The 14,294-nt window shown below is 35.0% G+C and overlaps 1 protein-coding gene across 1 annotated transcript in view; it reads left to right on the top strand.

Annotated features, from left to right (window-relative positions):
• The window catches only part of LOC122793403 (alcohol dehydrogenase class-3-like), a 279,913-nt gene that overhangs the window by 181,437 nt on the left and 84,182 nt on the right, over positions 1-14,294 (top strand). Inside the window, exon 5 of the mRNA XM_044061378.1 lies at positions 13,407-13,629. Coding sequence (XP_043917313.1) covers positions 13,407-13,629 — 223 coding nt within the window. The remainder of the gene's footprint in view (positions 1-13,406; positions 13,630-14,294) is intronic.

Raw genomic sequence — 14,294 nt, 5'->3', positions numbered from 1 at the left:
TGGTTAACAGTGCAAGTAAACAGGTTTTCAGTCCCTTATCAGTGATAATCCAGGCCACAAGAGTATAAATAAATGTAATTTATATGAACAATTCAAACCGATATGCTTTAGGAAGTAAAAGAACAAGGGAGTAAACCTGCACAGAGATAGGAAAAACAAGTAAACTTCACACAGACAGTGGCCAGATATCAGGACATAACCTGATACCCAGCAGGGGTGAAGCAGATATATTAACACTGAACCACCATGCTGCCAAGCTTACCCTGCTTTTCAAAGTACTTTGCAGGTAGATACAAAGGTTGTAACTTGGGAAACAAGCAGCTAGATGAGCTGAATCTCTTGTTATTAATAAAGTAGGGCACTGATTATGTTCATGATCCTCCCACTGCCACATCCTCAGATTGGCAAGTAATGATCTTCTAGTAATGAACTGTAAGCGATAAACCTAGACTGCAAGACGTCATCTGGATTTTATTACAAATACTTATAAAGGCAATGTTATACTGGGGGGACTTCAATTGTATTTTAGAAAATCTTGACACTACTAACAACAGACCACTGAGGCTAACATCCACTGCAAAGCTGTTTAAGAAATGGATCGTTTCCCTTAATTTATATGATACTTTTAACTCTAAACATAATCAGGCTCTGAAATTTTCTTATATCGATAACAGGTTCAAAACCCAAACTAACATTGATAGAATATTAGTTTCTAATGATTTAAAGCTAAAACTTTCATTTTTCTGTATAATTCCTTGCCCAATTTCCAATCATGATTTTCTCAAACTTGAAATACAGCTAGATTTTGCTAAATTAATTTCTATACCTAGAATTCCTACATATATCACCAAAATTAAAGATTTCAAACCTTAGTTATTAGTGGAATTAAATTAATTTCAAGAAGTAAACACTAGTTCTGCTGCTAATATAATAATGATATGGGATGTTTTAAAGGCCTTTATTTATGGTAGAACTGTCACCTGGTACAAGAATAAATTAAAGGAATATGAATCTGAGATGCAAAGTCTGCAAAGCCAAATTTCAACTTTTAAATCAAAATCCACACACTTATCACCAGTTGATAAAAAAGAATTAGATTAACTAAATAAAAAGTACTAAAATATGTTGGTGCACAGAACAAATTTAACTCTAGAGAAGATGAAATTAAATTCATATGCACTAACTCTAAAGCACATGCATATTTTGGCAGTTAGAGCCAAGATTCACTCTAAATCAAATAATATCGTATAATAACCTAGATGAGGAGTTGGCTACAATAAAACTTGAGAGAATCCCTGATGAACTTAAAGCAAACTTGGAAAAACAATTAACTCTAAACGAAATAAAAGATAAAATTAAATGTTTTAAACCTAATAAGGCCCCCGACACAGATGGTAATATAATAGAAATGCACAAACTATTTCCCACAGCTACTATTTCTCTTCTGCATAAAGCTTTAACAGTCTGAAAATTTGATACTGCCATCCTGAAAGTATTCTTTAATCACTCCCATTCTCAAAACTAATAAAGAACCACAATTCTGTAAATCGTACAAGCCAATTTCCCTATTAAATAATGATTATAAAATCTTTATGTCCATACTTGTTGATCGAGTGAAGGTCCCACTTATGAAAATGATAAATTATGATCAAACAGGTTTTATACATAAAAGACACATACATGATAATATTAAAAGAATACTAGCACTTACTGAATATCTAAATAGGCAGGGTGAAGAAACCCTTTTAGTCAGCTTAGACATAGAAAAAGCTTTCGACTCTATCAATTGGGACTATCTTTTTGGAATATTAAACACATTAGAATTTCCACCATAATTTATTTCTATGATAAAAGCTGTTTACAAAGATAACTTGCTTATGTTAAACTAGGTCCTTTTGTGTCTGAGTCCATACCAATAACTAAAGGGACTAAGCAAGCATCCTATTTGCTTTTGATATAGAAGCTTTTCTGCCTCTTTAATAAGAAATAATAAAAAGATGAAGGATATTAATGTTTATAACAATTATAACTCCAAAATAACTCTTTTTGCAGATGAAGTTTCACTCACCCTATCCAACTCAGAGTCTGAATTGCAAGAACTGGACTTAGTTATAAATCATTTTCAAGGAATTTCAGGACATAATTTCAATAAGCAAAAATCTAATCATATTATGTTAAATAACCAAGCAAGATCTCATCCTGGTAGCCAAAACTTTATTGGAGAGCAGGTACATTCATTAAACTACTTAGGTATAACCCTGAACAACACTATTGAAGTGACAAGGGGAACCAATTATAAAAACATGTTAGCTTTAGTAAATAACCACATAAGTAAGTGGAATAACATATTCTTCTCTTTTGAAGATAGGTTGCAATTAATAAAAATGGTCCTTTTGCCAATGATTCTCTACATAGTATTAGCCCTTGGCACACCTCATGGAAATACATTTACAAGAGATTTAAATAGAATTTTATTAAACAGAATAGCTTATATCCATCACATTAGATCTTGGAATAAAGGCGGCATAAAATTCCCAGATATAGTAGCTTGCATAAGAGCCTCAGTGCTTAAAGATGTCATAAGTTGGGTAAACCCAAATTATATTTCTAACTGGAAGTCTTTCCACGTATTTATATTTTTAAATGGAAATACATTATTATCAAAAGTTTTTATTAGTGAATCTTCTAATAAACAATGGCATTTTATTTGCCACTCCATACAATACAATGTTGCAAAACCTACAGAATTTGATATCATAAACAACACTTTTACTAACTTCAGAAAAAGATAGTAAACTCCAATGCAGATATTAAAATTTGGTTTGATTTACTTGTTCCCTTCAAAATTGCAAAAACATTTCCAGATAAGTTACATAGTAAACTTTTCAATGACTGGGAGAACAATAAATGTGTATGCGGGAACCACTGCATAAGAGACATTAGAAGTTTTAACTGTGCAACACATTGTTAAGGAATTTAATCTACAGACACAAGACTGGTTACTATTGCAAAGTATAGTGAATTATTCAAAGGATCTAAGTAGAATTCTTAGTAATTCTTCCTATTAAGACCAACCACTTTTAATTTGTTATATATTTGAATTATTGTACAATAATTTTAACTTTAACAATATAATTTCTAAACTGTATGGTGTACTAATAGGATATAAAACTACACTAACAAATAAACATTGGAACTCAATAACCAATTTCTCTCTCAACTATACCCGAGAAATTCAACTTATTATCTTCTTTAAAATTAACATCTTGGGAACAGTATTGGAGTATTTTTACATGAAAGTTCCTGCATAGAATCTTTTTAACTCCTGAGAGGGTTGCAAAATTTAATAAAACTGACAACTTTATTTGTTGGAGATATTATTCCCCATGTAAAGTAGATTGGATCCACATTATTTATGAATGTGCCTGTTTGAAACAGTTTTGGTATAATATTGAAGTTTTTTTAAAGCATTATTTACAGGTAATTTTTCTCTGACTAAATGAATACTATTCTTTAATGTAAATGAAGGCTTTGTAATGAGCAATGTCAACAAATACCTTTTATAGACAATACTAGAGATTGCTAGAAAGTGTATAACAAGAAAATGGAAGTCCACCACCTCTCCAGCTATGGAAGATTTTCTGACCCTCCTTGAAGAAGTGATTTCCAGAGAAACCAAAATGAAAGAAGCGAGAATAAATCTAAGAAATGTTAATGATCCTTGGATAAAGGTTTCTTTTCTCGTTGAAACTTTTCATAAAGACTCTAACTCTTTCTGAATTATCGGATATTTCTTATGCAAACCTTTGCTATTGTTTTATAATTTTATCAATTTTGGGCCTCTGCAAATAGTGTATATCGTTGTTTAGTGTCTTTTTCATTGTTCTCTTATGTTCAAAAATTGTATCCACGATGTTCATATTATTGTTAAAATTATAATTTTCTTATTTTAATAAGAATATTTGATAAAAGAAAAAGAATACACTTGACCTGGCATTAATGAACTTAGCATGTGTATGAATCATCTCCAATGTATCCCCCTCACTGGTCAGATCAGACCACAAACTAGTAACCTTCTCCATCATTATCTTCAAACTATCAAAAACAAATATCCCAGAATTCAAACACTTCAAATGTACAAATCTCCTACAATTCTGTGATGAAGTCCCTAAATTCAGGTATAATAGTATTATCCAGAATGTTGCTACTGCAAAGAGTAATGCCGCAAAGTACTACTTGCACCTAGGCAAGTGTATTAAATTGGAAGTCCCAACTAGATCCAAGCAAATGGAAGATCTAAAAGTAAACCATTGTTAAACTAAGTAATAAATTAAACTCCTAAATCTACATAGTAGAACAAATGACACCCAAATTAAGGAGAACGTCAAACAGTGAGATAAGAAACTAAAAAAATGACATAAGGAAAATTAAGGCATCCCATGAACTAAAACTACAGAAGCCTAAAACAACTACTAGTCCTTCTTTAGTTTTATTAGAAAAATATAAAATAACAATCAAAATTGCAACAAACATATTCATAATAGCAGTAACTACTCTGATCCAATGGATATTGCCAACATACTGTAAAATAAATTTAGTGTTAATTTTACCTCGGAAATGTCTGTTCTAAACCCACTTATCCCTGATGGAATCAAACCAGCAACCATCACAAAAGAGCATGTAATGAAGGTACTCTCCAAACAACAACTATCTCATCCTTGGGGCCTAACAACATACCCAGTTGTCTAATTATTAGCTCTAAACAAGCATTGGATAGCCCACTTTTCAACTTCATCAGCCTGTACATAGAAAATGGCTTTGTCCCACTGGACTGATGTACAGCTGTTGTGATGCAGTCCCCAAGGGTGGCCCTCCGCAGACACCAGCAATTACAGACCCATCAGTCTAATGAGACTTACATACAAAGCCATGGAACATATCATAACTGATCTAATTAAATGTGATATCAAAAATCTTATCATACTTGACCCACAGCAATTTGGCTTTGTCAAGAGTAGATCCTGCCTACTAAATGTTGTGAACTTCTTTGAGAGGCTTACTCATGCTGCAGATTATGGACATGCTGTCCACACAGTGTACCTTGAACTTCCCAAGGTATTCAGTATAATACTACATACAAATGTAATAAGCAAGATGAAGGAATTCCAAATTGATTAGTATGTGATTTGTTAGATAGCCATCTGGCTTATAGACAAGACTCACATGGTAAGAGTAGATGGTGCATCTTCTGGGAGCATGAAAGTGACTACTGCAGAATCTGTGCTGAGACCTCTACTATTCAACACCTGCTTCTCAGATCTCCATTTCTTAAACAAGGATCTTTGATTAACAAAGTTTGCAGATGATTTCAAGCTAGAAATTTTTGTCAAGTCCCCCTCTGACATACATGCATTCCACCAGGTGCTCATACTTGTCAGTAGCAGGTGTACTAAATAGGGGCTCCAGGTCAATCCCAAAAAGTGCAACAATGTAGAATTTGTTATGCACTTTCTTGATCCAACATATAGCATAGATAGCACACAACTTCAAAAATGAAAAGGTCGTTAAAGACCAGGGCACATGGGTGGGCATCTCTCTTACTTATGGCCATCACCTTGAAACAATGGCTAACAAATCCTTTTACCTTGCACATGTCATAGCAAAAGGTATTTCTTCCATATCAGCAGAAGCCCTCACCTCCTTGTACTCTACATTGATTTGACCCATCATGGAGTACAAGGCCCCCTTTCTGATGTACCATACTATGTAGATCAAAGATAAGCCCCAGAAGTTTGTAACTAAAAAGATCAGAAGCCTAAAAGAAATACTGGAAGCTTTATCCCTACACTTAGTTTCATACAGCCTCCTTATGGGTGACATTTGTCTTATTTATAGGGCAATAAAAGATCCAGTAGGCCAAGAACTCTGACATCAATACATCAAAGAAACCAGATAACATTAGGGCCAGAGATCAAACTGTAGTCCAGTAAATAAATTAGTGAAACATGACGGATAGATTTGTCATGTAGTGCCTACCCCTCCTCTGGAGCAAACTTTCTGTCCAAGTTAGGCAGTGTGATATGCTATCTTACTTTAAAAAGAAACTGGATAACTGGATGGGTGTTCACAAATTCATTCCTAGTATGACCGGCCTGGCCTGGGCCTCCTTTAAATGAGAGGCAAGGTCTAAGGGTGGGTACTGACAATGAGAAATGGCCTTCAAGTTCAGTTGTCATGTTAATCCTGTGATTCTATAATCCTATGTAGCCACCTTAATGTGAAGTCATACCATGCTTCTTCGTGAAGCACCATATTTTGTTGACCTTACCCCATGACTTCTCCCATTCTGGCCTTACGATTATACCCATGCAAATGATGTCTTCTGATTCTATCTAGAAAAGTGCTACATATAGTATACATTCACATTCTCACTAACCGTTTGAAGCCCATTTTCACTGAGATAAATAAACCAGAAGACCAGACTTCAAAGTAAGCTCTAACTGATCCTGAGGTTTGCTATACTGGAACTGGTTGTCTTGTTTGTACGGTGCAGGCAAATATCCCTTTGCATATGGTATGGAGGCTTAACCCCATAAGAACTTTTTTTGAAATTAGCCCATTCAGTCTATTCACTACAGCTGACTAGACTTCAGCGAAATAGATGACAATGACTTGCCCTATGCAGACATGTATTCGCTTTGCATGTTTCCATAGTTACTGCTCCTTCCTCTCATTATGCAAATTAACCTAAAATGCTAGGAGAGCACCAATAAGCTGTACAATGTATTGATGATTACTGGTTTGGTCAGTATATAGTTATTCTTGCACTGTTTTGCATTGCTGATATATACTGACCATACAGTTGAACATCTTACTTACCAATGAAGCTTGTTCCCAAGCTCCCGAGCCCTCATATCTTGCAACTCCCATGGATGAAGCCTACTTAATGCTATTGTACTCTAAAGTAATTTCAAATGTATAAGGATTAGCCACTGATCTCTAAAATATATTTGAATAACATAAAACTATGCTGAGGAACATAAAGTTTAGTCAAAAATGTGTGCTTTACATTGAATGATATTTTTATCCATATTGGTTAAAGGTATCTATGTGATGATGTTAATTTCTAATGGGATCAGTGGTAGTCATGTTGCATTGATTATGGAAATACCTGGCAGACTTATATATACAAACAAGAAGTTCAATATTAGGAGATGAAAACCAAAATAGCAGAATTCCTAAAGCACCTGCTTCCTAAAACATTTCACTTTATTAATTACTTACTGGTTGTTTTGTTTTCCTGGCTATCTGCTGCAAACAGGCTACAGTCAGCAGCACCCCCCCCCCCAAAGGATACCATATAGCAGTTTCATTTATAATTGCTCATTTTTATTCTTTATTCTTCTTTGCATGTCATTATTCTTATGGTAGTCATTCCCCTGGCTATGCTATCCTTTGACTAGACAGATTTCATAACAAAAAAAATCAGTCTAGCAATAATCCACCCAACAGAATGGAACCCTCCCTGTATTCCCTTATTCCCATTTCTACAATAATGTTTAACTGCTCATCACACTCCTAAACATTATTGACTATAAAGCTGTCTGCACTAAAGTCATCTACATCCCCCAGGTAACTTTGAGAGATATTTTATACTGAATATCAACTATTATCCACCAGAAAACCATTATTGTAGGAGGCCTGAATATTGACTGGCTATCTATCAATACAAAACCACTTACAAATGTCATCAACGTATAATTTTACACAACTCATAAGTTCTCCAAATAAGTATAATTCTTCCTCTAACAGAGCTTCACTCCAAGTGGGCTCTGACATCTGTGCTGAGCAAAATAATCTCTGCTAGTACACTATCTGACTCTCAGAATGACCAACTAGAATCCTTCATAAAAAGTTTCCAACTGAACACCACAAACCATCATCATTTCAGTCTCATGCATAATTGCTCCAAGATAAATAAGGATAACTTCATTGCCACTCCGAGACACCGTAACTAGAATATATTAAAAACAATGCCTCTTGACAGTGTTATAGCACATTTCAGCAATACCTTTCTTAATATAGTAAATCTACAAATACTTAGACACAAAAAGGTAAAATTCAGTTCTGCCTTTGGCTATCCAGAGCCAGCAAACAACTCATTAAGGAAAAAGAACAAAGACTGTTATACATGGCAAAAAAAAAAAAAAAAATCAAGCCGTCTGTAGTTCAGACAACTATGTAACAAAGCCAAGTATTAAGGCAGACAAACAAGTCTATTACTCCAATCTATATCTCTCAACTGTCCAGAAATTTTCAGAATGCTCAAATGTTTGCCTTATATTTTCATTTTGTCCATCATAAAATTTGTGGCATTCTGGCAAATCATTGAGTATTGATGTCATTAAATAATGGCAGACATTTGAGGTTCAGTCTTCATATTCTTTAGAAAATGCACGCTAATGCAAAAGCTGTTATTTTAGCAACTTTCTGAGTTTATAGGAGCAATATTAAAAAATCAGTAGCTGATTTTGGGCCTTTGTTCCCCATTATTGTTAGCTTTGTCCAGAATTATTGTGCTAACAGTTTAAGAGTTGTGTGCCACTCTCTAAGACTCGGACACAACAATCTGTAATTGCTCTGGTTCTTCATACACAACCGTCTGAAACTTGATCAACACATTCAGCCATCTCCCACTCCCCTGGCCCACACTCCTTAGGAATTCCTCATCTAGAACTTTCCCAATACCCATCCCTGTAGCAAGCCACAGAAAACCCACTTCATTTTAGCCCCTTCCAACTGCCACAGTTAAAAAATACATCTTTATCTAAAGCCAGCCTCTCTCGTTACTGACAACCTTTCCACTGAGTAAACTAGCTGCAGACATTCTGGCTTACCCAATCTCTAACTTAATAGATCATTACAGGAAAGTTATGTCCCAGATATTTGAAAAAAAATCTGTTATCATACCTCTACATTAAGGTGGAACATCCACAGAGTCCTCTACCTTTTGTCCCATTGCCATTCTCTGCCCTATAAAACAATCAAAAATGTATCCAAGGCAGCTTGTGAAGTATATTTCAGAAAATTCATGTCTGTCTCCAATACAGCATGGTATTAGGCCCAGCCATAATACTACTACTGCTCTTCTCAGTTTTGTCAATCTACTCACGTATTGAAGAAATATTGGCAACTTAGTCTTAACCTTCTTAATTAATCTGTCTAAAGCTTTTAGTGCAGTGTTACATCATAAACTACTACTCAGGTTGGCCTCATTTGGTCTTAACCACTCTTCCTTTCCTCGTTCTATAGCTATCTATCAAACAGGTCACAGGCAACAGCAAGTCGTAAAGATTACTCCCTATTTTCACCTATTTACCTTGAGTTTCCTCAACAATCTATTCTTGGTCCATTGCTGCTTAACATATTTATAAAAGGCTTGCAGGCAGCAGCAAAGGATGCAACTGTGATTCAATATGCAAATGATAATATTCTCATGTGGTCTGCTGATACAGTGCCAGACCTCCAAAACATAATACAAGCCACAATCTCTTGAACTGAGCTTTGATGAGAAATCTCACGTCTCTATTAAAATGTTAAAGATAATTATAATACTGTTTTCACGCTTAGATCACTTAACAATGTAAAATCCTTTTTCTGTATCCCCATATCCAACAACATAAAACTAGAACATGTCACCCATACTAAATTACTGAGTGTCACCAATGACAATAATCTAAAATTTGAGTAACATGTGCAAGCATATCTCTCAACTGTACAGATTTTCGCAGAATGTCCAGATTTTTGCTTCAGATTTTTGGTCTGTTCCTCATAAAATTTGTGGTTTTCTTGCAAGTCATTGAAGACTGAAGTCATTAAATATCACTATATAATGACAGACATTTCAGTTTCATACTTTATACATACAAATGTTTCAAGCACGGGCATTAATGCCCTTCTAGCTTGCTAATATACCAAAACACTTGTTCCCATAATAAATGTCCAGGCTGTTCTTAAAAATATCTAAACTAGTACTTGTTTTAATGTAATTTGGTAGTCTGTTCCAAGCATCAGCTACTCTGTCAGAGAACCAATTAGTACACTTCTCATTCCTATAGAATCCTCTACATAGGTTATCTGATGATTCTCTAGTACTTTTTGATAACCCCAAACATTCCCAGAGGTAGTTGTCCCTAAATGCCCTATATACCTGAATAAGATCTCTTAGATATCTGTAAGAGACACTGTACAAGTTCAGATATTTTAGTCTTTCATAATAACTTAGATTTTCACATCCATGGATGCCCTTAGTATATTTCCGCTGTACTCTTTCCAGTTCATTCATGCTTGTTTTCCTATAGGGTTTCCATATTGTTATTCCATACTCAAGTTTGGGTCTAATGTACAATGACTTCATTATGTTTGATTTCCTAGACTTTATAAATATTTTTATACAACCTATAGTTCTATAACTATCATTAGCCAATTGGTTGATATGATTAGAAAAACCCATAGCTGAATCTACCCTTTATATCCTTCTGAAAATATGTAATAATGCAAAACCTGTTATTCTAGCAACTTCCTAAGTTTATAGGAGCAATATTTAAATTCTGTACCTATTTTTGGATTCCCCCCCATTCTTTCTGGCTTTGTCCAGATTTCTTGCACTGAGAGGTTCAGAGGTATGTGTACAAGTAGGATCAAGCACAACAGTAAAATATGGTCTCCTGTACAGAAGCAACAGTTTCTAACAAACAATGCCAAAAATCAATAGCCTCAATTTGCCGGTTTCATCGCTGTTATAAGTGCCCCAATTTTTATAAACTTGCATCACCGGGTCCAGTCCCATATGGAGCAATACCATAATAAAATAGCTGGATTTTGATTCAAATCACATATCAAAATCCCATCACTGCCTAGCCTTGAAACATCTAGGTAGAATTGCCACATTACTTATCGCTCACTGAACTGGCTACAATGCATAATATAACGCATAATCCTCAAAATTGCCTATTGCTACTTAATATTATCAACCATATTCTTCCAACAGGCCTCAGTGCTCCATGAACAAACTTCTACTCTCCGTATCCAGATCATACAATGTATCTGGAATATCTCTCTTCTCTAACTCTGTTTCAAAGACTTGGAATTCCATCTCTACTTTCATCAAGAAAAAATTATTTAAACAGTTTTAAAACTCTCTTAAACTAATTTTCAGTGATTTATGAATGTGTTCTTGTATAAATGCTGGTTAATCTGTATGTTCTCTATCACATTGCTCTCAACTGGTCAGATTTTCGCAGAATGTCCAGATTTTTGCCTTATATTTTTTGTATGTCTTTGTGTTTTTTGACAAATCATTGATGAGTGAAGTCACTAAATAATGACATACATTTGAGTTTTAGACTTCAAATCCTTCAGAAAATGCATACTAAAACAAATCATGTTATTCTATCAACTTTCTAAGTTTATAAAAGCAGTATTTAAATTTTGTCCCTATTTTTGGGCCTTTGTCCCTCATTATTTTAGGCTTTGTCCATATTTCTTGTGATAAAATATTGAGAGGTATGGTTGGTACTACTTTTAACAAATTCTTCCCTAGCTATTTCCTTGTTATGAGTTTATCTTTCAGTGTTTCTCTAATAGCACCTGGAAGTGCTAAATAATATTACTCAGTATACTGTAAAAATAGGAAATCCAATAATATGTTTGCAATACTAGCTGCACTTTGATTGTGCACTGTTTTTCCTATATTCATTCAATATTAACTAAATAATTTAGCTAGTACTGTAAGCATATGTTATTTGTGTTATGTTCTTGTTTTTCTTACACATTGCTTTGAAACTGTTATATTGTTGATTAGGCTTTTTGTCTGGAGCTTTTATCCAGGGCCTCCATTGAAAAGAAACTATTTTTGATCAGTCAGACTTCCAAGCAAATAAATATTGTTTTGTGAAGATTATTGCCAGCTTTACCTCTTCTTTATTAGGGTAAGATGATGACACTTGATATGATAAAATATTACTTGGATGGAAGCCATCATTAACTGGATGATGGTCAATACATTAATGTTTAATCATCTCTAGATAAAGGCCCTGGCAGTCCATGCAGCTCTCGGGTTCTCCACAATCTTTATTTCTCTCTCTCTCTCTCTCTCTCTCTCTTTCTCTCTCTCTCTCTGACTCTTCCATACATACTTATTGAAGAATATTATAATTCATGAGCAGGTTGGGGGTGTGAACATACTCTTAGATGACTCACTAGGTATACTATTACATGCTTGAGACTCAGAATGTTGAGCTAAGTAATAATAGAAACCCTATACCGAACATCGGAATGTCAAATATTGTCATATCAAAAAAACATCTAATATTGAAACTCAGAACAGCACCAGACACAGGATCAAGTACTAGCATGGGTCCTGAAGGGGAGAAAGTTAGGACATTCTGTAATGTCAGTATTCAACATTCCAAGTGTCAATGTTCAGGGTTTCATGCAGCTTGACTCCACAGTGGGAGTCTTCAGCATGTACTTGTAAACTGATGCCCTATCACCCAAATATCAGAAGATAGAAGTGATGAATCTTTCTGTTTTCATATAAAAAACATTGCTCACATCGAATATCTCATCTTTAAGAGGACTTTGCCATAGCCATGCATGTCTTTGTTTCTTTCCACACAGGCCAATCCAATATTGTTTAACTAGGCTACTTTCCGTATGTACAGAACTCCATGGATGGAGTCCTAACTAGTTCCTCCTCACAGAATTATATTAGTCCTGCGCTACCTAATAGTGGCCTGAAGGCTGACATACTAGGCATTGTTGTTAACATGCTTAACGCCATATCTGGCTTACCCTCTATGCTTGGCTGATGATGGGCAGATAGTAGCTCCCACAAAATGCTTCCAGTATTGGGGGTTGCCTTTCCTTTTTTCCCAGACAACACTCTTGTGGAACTGACTGCCTAAAAAACTGAGGTGCATGCCTCTTAGACCTTTTTCAAGTAACGTCTAAAGATCTGTTTTACTGCTGCTACAATATGTGCTTTTATGTATTTTTATTTTAATATAAAATGCCTATGCACTAAAATAAAAGTAAGTTAACAGTTAGAGTATTTCAGCAGGGTGTTTTAAACATCTATCATCCTGAAAAAAATGTAATAGAAACAGAACTCCAGAAATAGACAAATCAAATATTAGCACTCTAATATACAGAAGAGGAAATGTTACTTGAATATAACACGCATGAAAACAAAATTATATACAATGTATTTCATATCCATAGCCTGCAACCAAGAAATCAGATGACCATGGTGGCATTTAAAGTTCGATATTGTTTTTTCTAGACATGCTATGTATTTTAATGAAACATTCAATATATCTCTGGTTTATGTTTTTCTTATACAGTGTTAATAACCAAATCCTTGGCCTGATGCCTGACAAGACTACTAGATTCACCTGCAAAGGAAAGCAGATTTTCCACTTCATGGGAACCAGTACCTTCTCGGAATACACGGTTGTGACTGACATCTCAGTTGCCAAGATTAATAGTGCTGCACCCCTCGACAAAGTGTGCCTAATAGGCTGTGGGTTCTCCACTGGTTATGGTGCTGCCATTAACTCTGCCAAGGTGATTATTGTAGCTAAGTCATATGAACTTTAAAAAAAGGATATAATTAAGTAATCTGAGTCATGATGTGACTCAAGTATTGATAGTAGTTGTCATGATAGTTTGCTGAGTTACTGACTTCTTTTGCTTAGCCTTTTGTGTCTTCTTTTTTAGACTGCTTCGTGTGAGCACTATGAAGTCTTAGTCTATGGAAAGTACTCTCATCCAAAATTATGTTAATTACTTGATCTGAGACATTCAGTTGATAGTTTCTGTGTGAATTTACAGTGTCACTAACAGAGGATGATAAAGGGCCAGATACCAAAAGAGTTGCTGTAAGTGTAAGCCTGCCCTGATTCCGAAAGACACACTGTCAGTGTAAGTGACCTACTTCAGTGTAAAGACTATCTATAAACAGGCTTGCACAAGGGGCCAGATTCCAAAATACCCACTGTTAGCCTGCTGTCAGTGTAAGTCTTTTGGAACCAGGCCCATAGTGTTGCTTATATAAAAAATAGCACGTCTTGTAGGACACTAATTCCTCCTTCACCCACTTGGGAGTTGCACTGCACACCGCATACTAAATTATATAGATAAGTTCAAGGCTACACTACTTTGGGGGAAAAGAGAATGCTTGCATTATGACAAAAATCAAATATTTTCTCAGATGTTTTGTAAATCTATTC

This window comes from Protopterus annectens, chromosome 2.part0 (genome assembly GCF_019279795.1).
Source record: "Protopterus annectens isolate FY-2018-M chromosome 2.part0, PAN1.0, whole genome shotgun sequence".
NCBI lineage: Eukaryota > Metazoa > Chordata > Ceratodontiformes > Protopteridae > Protopterus > Protopterus annectens.
The sequence above is the reverse complement of the archived record's forward strand: the minus strand, read 5'-3'. Positions and strand labels throughout refer to the sequence as shown.